This window comes from Eschrichtius robustus, chromosome 1 (genome assembly GCF_028021215.1).
Source record: "Eschrichtius robustus isolate mEscRob2 chromosome 1, mEscRob2.pri, whole genome shotgun sequence".
In the NCBI taxonomy this organism is placed as follows: Eukaryota; Metazoa; Chordata; class Mammalia; order Artiodactyla; family Eschrichtiidae; genus Eschrichtius; species Eschrichtius robustus.
The window spans coordinates 27424303-27434991 of NC_090824.1; the positions used below are offsets into that span (position 1 = coordinate 27424303).

Consider the following 10689-nt stretch of genomic DNA (forward strand, 5'->3'; position numbering starts at 1 on the left):
TTAGCAAAACAGTTAAGCACTTTGGACTTCAGAGTCACAAAGAGCTGATTTCAAATCTCAGATCTGCTACTTAGCAGTTGTGTGACCTCGGTTAACTCAACTTTTCCTAGATCATCTTCCTATTGGTAAAATGAGGATCCTAATTGTATCTGCCTCATAGGTTTGTGGTGAGGACTAAATGAGAGTATCCATTCAACAAAACAATTATTGTGTGCCTGTTATGTGCTAGTTGCTAGAGGCAAAATAATTAGCAAAGCAAATCTGGTCTCCGATTTAACGTTGCCTATAAAGTACATGGTGCAGCCTGGAACGTAGCAAGCACATGTGAAATGCTGACCATTATCAATATTATGTCCTAGGTTCTATCCCAACCACATGCCTCCAGACAAGCTCTACAAATTGACATCGTAGAACCTCTGCCATGTAATTCCAACTGCCTACATCCCTTCCCCACCCCAATATTCCACAGGTATCTTGAGCTCAGTGTGTCCAACACAGGATTTACCTTCTTATCCCCCAAACATGCTCTTCTTCCTAGAGTCACAAAGTCATTGGGGGACCCACAAGCCTCCTTGTGGGTCAAGCCTGGTAAAGCTGGGAGTGAGCTTGGATTCCTCCCTCTCCCTCACCTCCCACATCCACTCAGTCACCAAGTCCTAACAGTCCTACCTGCTAATTACCTCTTGTTCCCTCCCTGTTCCCACCGCCACTGCCTGGGTTCAACCTACACACAACTGAACTAAGTAAATACCAGGCTCTTCATGATCTGGCCACAGTTACCTCTTCTTAACCTGTCTCCAGCCCCCTCCACTTTGACGTGGCAATATTGATGTAAATGAAATCAACTGTACTTATATGACGCTCTATAGTTTACATCTCCCACGCACTCTTCCCCCAGCCCCGCATTTTATAGTCCAGCAAAACTAACTGCGTTGTCTTCTGGGTCTGTGACTTTACAGCGTATATCCCTCTGCCTCCTGCAATCCTCCCTCTGCCACTTGCTCATCTAGCAAATTCCATCCATCTTTGAAGCCCAGCTCAGCGGTCACCTTCCCAGAGACTCCCCCAGATAGAGTTCATCACTCCCTCCTTCTCATAACCCCTGCACATCTCTTGTCAATTTTCACTGCTACAGTGTGTGTAATACGTTTATGTGTCTTTCTCCCTTTCCAGGCCAGGAACTCCAGCCTGTGTCTTTGCATCTGAATCCAGCACCTGATACAGAGTAGACACCCAGAAACTTTTTTTGTTTAATATTTATTTATTATTTATTTTGGCTGTGACAAGTCTTAGTTGCAGCATGTGAGACCTTCGTTGAGGCATGCGGACTTCTTGGTTGCGGCATGCATGTGGGATCTAGTTCCCAGATCAGGGATCGAGCCCAGGCCCCCTGAATTGGGAGCATGGAGTCTTACCACTGGACCACCAGGGAAGTCCCTGGAAACTTTTTTTTTTGGCTGTGTTGGGTCCTCATTTCTGCACGTGGGCTTTCTCTAGTTGCGGCGAGCAGGAGAGCTGCTCTACATTGTGGTGGCTTCTCTTGTTGTGGAGCACGGGCTCTAGACACACGGGTTTCAGTAGTTGTGGCATGCGGGCTTCAGTAGTTGCAGCACGCAGGCTCAGTAGTTGTGGCACGCAGGCTCTAGAGCGCAGGCTCAGTAGTTGTGGTGCACGGGCTTAGTTGCTCCGCGGCATGTGGGATCTTCCCGGACCAGGGCTCGAACCTGTGTCCCCTGCATTGGCAGGCAGATTCTTAACCACTGCGCCACCAGGGAAGCCCCCTGGAAACTTTTTATTGAATGAGATGAAGTCCATGCTTGCTCCAGAAGATATATATTTTCTCCCTTGACCCCCATCTCCCTAAATTATAAAGCAATAAATAATAGCTCACCCTTCTATAATACTCCTGTGTGCCCAGGCACTGTAATAAGCTCCATACATACTAACTTATTTAATGCTCACAACAACCCCAGAAGTGGATACAATTATAATCTCCCTTTCACAGATGAGGAAACTAAGGTGCAGAGAGGAGAGGTAAACTGCCCAAGGTCAAGGAGCCAGGATTCAAAGCTGAGTCCATGCTCTGAACCACTCTGCTATATTGGATCCAATTCCTCGAATCCAGATTAATTTATCATGTTTCTTTGATAAGTTTAGCTGCAATGACAGTCTCATGATTGACTAAAAAGCCTGAAAATGAATCACTGTTTCTGTAGCTCTGACCCCAAATTGCTCCCCAAAGTAAACATGGGAGCAACTGGGACCTGTGCCATTTACCCTTATGATGGAGGTGCTGCATTTTGCTCCACTCGCTTTAGTAGGGTCCCCTTCCTACAGGCCTGCTTCTAATGTAGCTGATGCTCAAACCCCTCTGGGTTCTTATTCTCATCAACTGATTGAACCAAACCTCAGCACCATGTCAGTTTGAGCTAAAAGTTAAAACAGTTCATTAGTTAAGAAGATCTGATGACCATCAGGACAGGCAGCCTCCTTGGGACAACAGCCAGAGCCCTTTCTGCTCTGTGTCCTCTTGGGCAGCTGAACAGTGCTCGAGAAGAGCAAAGGAAAGGCAGCTTAGATTCGTCCGTGGATCGGTGTATGGAGCCATTGAAATGAATTGCGTTACAACTAAACCAGTTTATGCTTCTGTTGCATTCACCTGCGTGCAACGTGGAACTCTATTGAGCCAGCACCCTTCAGGGACTTTGAACTCGTTCATCAGGAGTCAATACACTTTATTCCCATCTGCTTTTGCCCAGGTCTGGGCATATTCTTGTAAATGATGATTGTGATAATGATGTTGATATTGGTAATGATCGTGATAGCCGCTAACCCTATTCTTCAATTCTCATGCAGACTAAATTGTAAGTTTTATAGTTTAGCACACCAAGTGCTAGGATCCAAAACTCAAATGCATTTGTGTGATAGTCTGAAATTTTTATTTTATATCAATGAGAGTGAAAAACATTGTTTTGTTTGTTTCCTTGAAGATGATGATACTTAAATTTACATATGCATCTACTCTTCATTTGGTATTGAAACAAATTTCTCAGTTTGTAATTAGTCTAGAAGTGTCACTGACCTGCAGTATACTTGTATTTTTTGGTACCCCTCAAAATTCCTTCCCAAGCCAGCTAGTTCATCGTCTTAATATTGTAGAACTCTTGACAAGAACTTTTTTTTAAAACAAGAAGCCATGCTCTTTCACTCAGGAAGAAATCTATGAAGAACACAGCTCGTCTTCACTGTTAAGTTCTAGTTCTCTTCCTTTAGATGTTTTTGTCAATTTTATCCACCTTCATTCATTCATCCATCTCCATTCATTTAACAGGCATTTGAGTCCCTAGTAGTCCTTGGGGCTAGAGAGGTGAACAAGACAGAAAAGGTCCCTGCTCACATGGAAATTACAGGCAGTGGTGAAGGGTGGAAATTTGTTAAAAAGGGAAAGGAAACATAAATAAGGTGTTGCAGAGAGTGATAGAACGACCTGGGAAGGCTTCTTGGAGGGGATGTTCTTTGAGCTGAGTCCTGACCAACAGGAAGGAGCCAGCCTGGGAAAAGAAGCCCAGGCAGAGGGACAGCAAGTGCAAAGGTCCTGCAGCAGGGACACGCATGCTATGTGTCAGGCATGGAAGGAAGGTCAGTGAGCAGAGTGCCTGCAGGGAAGAGGGACAGGAGATGGTGGTGGAGAGGAGTCAAGAGTGAGCTCTTTAATATTTATAGCAAAACAGCGCAGCTTAAAATGCTCTGATATTCAGCGTTCAAGTGATGCTCATATCTCATTTATATTGTGAGGAATATGATTATTCTGTGTTTGGAGGAAGTCTCACACACAGCTGAAAGATTGAATTTTTGTTTTCGAATTTTTTTTTTTACTTGAAAAACATAAAAACTTCAGCTGATTTCCTTAGAGTAATCTGAAAACTTTTACTTTGCCTCTGTCTCTACTTTGTCCATTAATTAAAGATAGCAGAATTGATTTACTTTCCTTCACGCATGGAAACTTGCTGTTGATACAAATTGTTAGAACAGATTGTTAAATGCTACCCTTTAATTTTGAGAATTACACAAGATGCAGGGATGTGCAAAGGTGATGCAGAGTCTACAATCCACTATTATATAAAGATAATTCTCTTTTCTTCTACACTTTTTCCATCTAAAATTAATTTGGAGCTGGAAGCACAAAGGCGGTGCATTCACTTTGAAGTTGAATTGGCAGAAGTAATCCAGGCAGGCAGCAGAGGAATTCCAGGAGCCAAAGATGGAACTGGGGTATATGTTTGAAGCCAGACATAAAAGATATGAAATCCCCATTGCTTAATATCATAACAGGGCCTAGAATAGGAGAATTTAGAGAGTATGTGTGGAATATATTTCTGCCTGTGGAAATACTGCAGAATTTATTCATTTATCCACCCAGCAAATATTTGTTAACCCTGTACTATGTGCCAGGCACTAAGCCAGGTCTGGGGATCCACTAATGAACAAATTAGACATTCTCCCCATAAAGAAATGACACCCTTGCATCCTTATTTCCATCTCTTGCTATTATATGAGTATCTTTTGTATCAGTGAACGATGGTGCCCTGAGATACTCATTTTGTTGAGACCAGTGTAAGGCCATATTGTGTGGGTAGGGATAGAGTCTTTCCCAAAAGGAAGTTGACATTCCCAATGTCCATCACCCATGGGAGTTGTTGAATCCTGAGTCAGGAAAAGAGGATTTGGAAGGAGCCCCTTTAGCTAGAAAGAGAGGAAATTCCTTTCTTCTCTTGATCCCATGAGAATGGTGGGCAGAGAGCTTGGTGGGATGTCAACCCAATGGCGGACCCTATAGGCCCTCTGAGAAGCCTGTTAAAGGATTCTCTGTGTGCAAGGCCCTCTCCTGGACCTTTAATGCAGGCTTGTTGATGGAGCAGCCTGGTCTCAGCTGGGCTATGGTGAACTAGAAGAAGGGTCTGCGTGCAGGCAGAGGCCAGGGCTGTCAAGTGAAAAGCAAGCCTCTCTCTCTAATCAGCATGGGGCTGACTGAAGCCATTAGTCAGGTCTCCAGGAGTTCAGTGTCCAGGGCTAGAGGTTTAGCTTCCCTTCCCCATCTGAGAAATCTGCTTCCATGGGTTGTTATTACTGTACATGTAGGGGATCCAGCTGGTTTCCTTCAGATATCTTCTTGTTACTTGAGATCTAGGTGTTAGTTACAGTAATTCTGTATCGAGTTTAGGTCCTATCTAAAGGCTACAGAAAATTTACCCTCTGGACAGCAAACAGGGAGTCTAAGGCCATTTTCATTATTGCCGGACAGGCAAAAATAATATGCAAGTGATGTGTGAGAGATCAGTGCTCTTAAGAGCCTAAAGCAAGTTGCTTTCAAATGTCAGTTATTATGTGAGGAGCTGGGAGGTCATAGGTGTGAACACCACCCTCAATGGAACTGTCATTTTAAATTAAAACTTTCAACTTGGCTGAGTATGACATCGCATAACCACCCAGTGATTTTTATTATCACCAAAGCATTAGAAGGCTGACCCTGAAGCTCCTCTTCCACCTGGCATGGGTGCAAATCTGGGCTCCGGCTTCCGAGCTTGGTGCCCACATGATAGCAGAGAGCAGGGGAGGAAGGACGCCGCCTCCTCTCTTTGTGGTTGGTACCTGTGCATGAAAGCACCCCATCACCAGAGGTGTCCCAGACAAAGGTCATGTTCTTCATTAAGATGATAAAGTTTCTAAGTTAAAGCTTATTCAGTCATGTTGACTTCTCCTTCTCGAGCTATCATGTAACTTTTTATTTACCGAATGATCAACCATTGTTTGTACTGTCTGAGATCTCTCGAATTCTCAGAGCCAGCTTTTTCTTCCCCCAGTGAATGTCAGGCATATGTTAAAGAAACGTCAGAAATTACAATGCATTTATTACGAATGGATAGGGATGAGAACCCCCGTCCTTTCTTTCTGAGAATAAAAAGACTACAACTAAATGTATGTCTGTTTGAGTTAAGGACTGAAGAGTTAAGGACTGAAAAGTTGTGGGTTTATTTTTTTTCCTAACCAGGTGAAAACTCCTTCTTTTTTCTTTTTTTGGCCACACCACGAGGCGTGTGGGATCTTAGTTTCCGGACCAGGGATCAAACCCCCGTCCCCTGCATTGGAAGGGCAGAGTCTTAACCACTGGACCACCAGGGAAGTCTGAAAACTTTTTTTTTTAAACCAAGTGTTAAGAGGCAGTTCAGCCTGTTGGATAAGGTAATGAATGAAGAAGTTAAGATTCCAATCCCAATAGTGGAATATTGAGAAAGTCATCATTCTAACCGTTCAATTTGCTCTCCTTTAAGGAGGGAGTAACCGTCACATGATTTTGTGGCAAAAAGTTAAAGTGGTTCGTGCAAAGCTTAATTGTTTGCTAAAAGGATTCCTAGAAGACCAAGACATTTAAGTTTAGTATTAGCACAAGCAGACTTAAATATGCCCCTCTTCGACTTTTAAAACAGAAGAAGGAAGACATGTTCTCACAAAAGCTGTTGCAAAGCAGTTTCCCATTCCTAGAATCTCTAAGGGGAGACTCAGCACTGCAAGGTGAAGACACGCGTCTGTACAATTTTCCAACCTCAGCTCCAGAGTTTCTCTCTTTTTGATAAGGGATCAAACAGAGCAGTGTGTCCTCTCCAGGAGCTACCCTTCTTGACAAACTGGTCTCCGATGATACCTTCTGGAATCTTACAAAACTTCCAGAATGAAAAGAGCACGAGGTTGGTCGCATTCAACTTAAATGCTTTTATTGACAATGTCTTTGAACAATAAGCAAACAATGCTTAAATTTTTCATTCAGATTCACTTTCCACATGTCAAAAGACCTCAAGGTAGAAAAAAATAAAATAAAAATATAAATATCTGAGAATCCATCTTAATAAATAAATTAAAAACACAATAAAACGTTTTCATGGAAAACTGTTAATGTCAGAACATTCAGACCACCTCAACAATGCATGATCAGTAACGTTACAATGAACATTGATGTTGAAGAAAAACTACAGTACATGGATATAGCTATTTATTTCTATCTACCAGAAAATAAAGTCATATCTTTTCTTAGTTTAATATTGGTCATTGCTAATCAGAACACACAATTGCCAGGAACACAGTAGTTATTGTTAAAATCAGCTGCACTAGATACAATTTGAAAATATCCAGCACCAGGTTAATTCCAATAACGAACCCGATAGATTAGTTAATGCTATGAGAAGACTAAAGAGAAAGAGAAAAGAGACACAGACCCAGGCCTGGCTCAACATGCTACTAACTACCAGCTCTCAGATGTGTCACTGGGAACAATACACACTCCATGCGTTTTGCTACATCTCCGGAAGAGGTAAGGACTTGGGTCCACACATGGATGCTGTCAAGTCCTTGAGGCCCACAGCCTGCTGTGTTTCACGCACAGATAAGGTCCTCCCTAGGTCTATGGGAACCCTCGAGGGAAGACGTGTTCCTCCTCTCTGTAATGCACCGACTCGGGCAGTGGCACGTGCGTGCCTGCTGCCTCCCCTCTCTGCCTGCTCACAGGGCCAGCAGCGTGGGTGAGCTGAGCGAGTCAGAGGAGGGCTCGTTGCTGCTGCTGCCCTTGCGGTGGGCAGCCGCACAGCTGGGGAAGGAGTCAGCCTCAGGGTAGGTGAAGACGAAGGAAGACGTGTAAGTAGTGCAGCTGGGCGTACAGGTGACCACCGGGGTGCACAGGGGTTCCAGCTCTGTGGCCATGGGCCCCATCCCCAGGGAGCCACCGTGCAGGGGCTCCCAGTCTGCTGCATAGAAGGAACCAGACAGGTCCATGTCTGGCACAGAGCGGGCGGTCTCAGAGCCGCTGGGCCTGGACGATGCTGGGAACAGGAAGTCATCAAAGGGCTCAGCCTTCAGCTCCACGCTGCTGATGCTCTGGACGGGCTCCACTGAGGGCTTGGGCTCAGGGTCATTAAGGAGGGGTAGGGTGAAGGCCTCCTCAGATTCGGGGGTGGTAGCTTCAGGCAGGCCCCCGCTCAGATCAAGGGAAGCCACAGACATTTCTTCTGGGAAGCCCATGTCATCAGGGATCTTGCAGGCAGGTCGGTGAGCTGCCAGGATGAACTCTAGTTTTTCCTTCTCCTTTAGCAGGTTGGCAATCTCAGTCTGCAAAGCAGACTTCTCATCTTCTAGTTGGTCTGTTTCCTGGATAGAGAGGACAAAGCAAAACATAAGACACGGTCTTCCTCAAGGACGCTGCTCCCTTATGTCCAATCTCCAACTTTCCCCTTAAGTTTTAAAAAGAAGTGACCCATGGGATCTACCTACCGCTTGGAGTGTGTCAGTCAGCTCCCTCCTTCGGTTCCGGCATTTGGCTGCAGCCATCTTATTCCTTTCCCTTCGGATTCTCCTTTTCTCCTCTTCTTCTGGGGACAACTGGGTGGGGGGGGGGAGAGCAGCATTCAGTAACAGTGTCTGCCATCAGTTCCGTTCACCCACCCCAGTGACACTGGCTCCTGCAGCTTCCCAGCTCCTAACACCTCTTCTGTGAAGCCATTTCTAACCTGCAGTTGCAAGCTGGGTGTGACTTGCATGTAAAATAAGAACCTCAGCAAGAGCCAAAGAAGAGCCCAGACTGAAAACATGAGATAGGAACCTATTAGGGAAGAAATTACACATTAGGGTATTTCTTAGAATGGGACTATCAGAGCCTAACTTGGGATGGAAAGGGCTTGGCTCGCCATTCGGGATGTCTAGTCATTTCCATCAATGGCTTCACCCTGTCCGCTGTGCTCCCCACCTCCACCAGTGCTTAAGCCACCCTATCCCCACCCCAGAGAAGGTGCTGAGAACTCACCTGTTCCACCTTGCCCCTCCTGCCAATGCTCTGAGCTCTGCCTCCGGTCATGGTCTTCATGACTCCAGCCCTGGAGTAAGCCCCAGCCGAGGGGGTGGGGACTCCATAGGGGTGGGGGGCTCTGGTCTGGGATGGGGCCACGGAGGAGACCAGGGTGGGCTGCACTAGCCACTGCAGGTCCGGGCTGGTCGAGATGGCAGTCACTGTCGGGATGAAGTTGGCACTGGAGACGGCCAGATCGGTGCAGAAGTCCTAGAATGAAACAGAAGGAGAAAGCTGACGTGAGTGAGCAGATTCTGGACGCAGGTGGGGTGAGCAGAGTTCCCAGTGCCGCATGCAGCAGGGAGAGAGAGAGGAGAAACCGTTCCGCCATGGACTGCTCAGGTCTTTTTACATGCCCCTCACCCTGGATGAAAGGTTTCCCCCTTTCTTCCCAAGAATTCCGCAGCGCAGTGCCTTTTTCCTCCATCCTGCTGCTGCGTTCCCGTTATCCCTTCAGCATCACTCGCTTGAAAGGGGGTTTGTTATAAATATCTCTGACGTCTGCGCTGACGCAGGCGCCGCTCCGGAGTCTCCTGAATGAACTCGCTTTTTATCAATGAAACTGCCTTACACACCCGCCTGCTTCACCCCACCCCTCCTCCTTGCTCCAGGCTGCGAGGGGAGGGGGGATTGCCGCTTTTTGCCTCCTCCCCGGAGGCGCCGGGCTCTAGTTGGCAAGTCTTTGCTTGGGACACTTTTGTCCCAGCTAATGTCAGAGAGCAGTCAGGGAGGGCGGGCCGGGGCCAGCTCAGAATGAGCCTGCCGCGGGAAAGGAGAACCAATTCTTATTATGACAAGCTTGCGTGCGCTCCGAACAAGTTCGGGGCTCCCGAGGTACGGCTGCTCCGGCCGGGGCAAGCCTCCCTCCCCCCCGGCGAAAGGGTTCCTCGACTCGTCTTCCTGAGCGTCCCGCCCCGGTTTCTCCTCCCCGGTGACCCCGAGCCCCGAGCCCCGGGCCCCGCGAAGCCAGCCTCACCTGCGCATTGACGGGAGAGCCCATACTGGAGAAGGAGTCGGCCGGTGAGTGGTAGTAGGAGAGACTGTCCCCGGCCGGGGAGGCGCTGCTGCAGCGGGAGGATGACGCCTCGTAGTCGGCGTTGAAGCCAGAGAACATCATGATCGCGGGTAGTCAAAGGCGGGCGAGGGGCTGAGGGGAGGAGGCAGGTAGGAGCTGCGGGGCAGAGCTAGGTAGGAGCGCTGTTGCTGCTCGCTCGCTGGGCCGCCGCCGGCTCAGTCTCAGATTCTTAGCTGCTCGCTGCCGATGCGGTTGGGAGTAGTAAGCGCCGCAGCCACCGCTTTTATAACCCTTTTGTGAATGAGCCCGACACGTCACGGGGCGCAACCATTGTGGCTCCCGAGGGGTGTCGCGCGGGCCTGGCCACATCTGCGGTCTCCTTGCCGTCTCCCCCGCCCTCGCAGCCCACTGCCTCCCGTCTTGTCGTGTTTCTTTATCGTGCGAGCTTTTCGCAATCTGGGTCTTGGGGTCGCTTGGAGCCGCAGAGATGAGGGACTTTGGGGATGGCTCCCCCCACGACCGCAGGGAACGGCCGTGGAAACCTGCTGACGCAGATATCCTAATATGGACATCCTGTGTGAAGGGGAGGGAGGGATTGACGGGAACTGCTCGCGGGCTGCAGCCAACACCGAGGGTGCAGCGCGGGGGGAGGCGGGGGCCGCGGCCAGGGGGAGGGGAGGCGGGAAAGGAGGAGAAGGCGAGCGAACATTCGCACCTGGTTCAATGCGGACCCTTGTTCCCGGGGTGGGAGGATGGGGTGGGGGAGCCCTTTTACCCCTCTACGGAA

At 48.0% G+C, this 10689-nt stretch overlaps 1 protein-coding gene across 1 annotated transcript; it reads right to left on the minus strand.

Moving 5' to 3' along the window:
• Positions 1-6748: 6748 nt before the first annotated feature.
• On the minus strand, positions 6749-10166 carry FOS (Fos proto-oncogene, AP-1 transcription factor subunit). Its single transcript, XM_068542315.1, has 4 exons — positions 9864-10166; positions 8846-9097; positions 8317-8424; positions 6749-8193 (listed from the first exon to the last, which is right to left on the minus strand). The coding sequence occupies exons 1-4, from the start codon at positions 10002-10004 to the stop codon at positions 7552-7554; spliced, it is 1143 nt and encodes a 380-aa protein (XP_068398416.1). The 5' UTR covers positions 10005-10166; the 3' UTR covers positions 6749-7551.
• Positions 10167-10689: the final 523 nt, after the last annotated feature.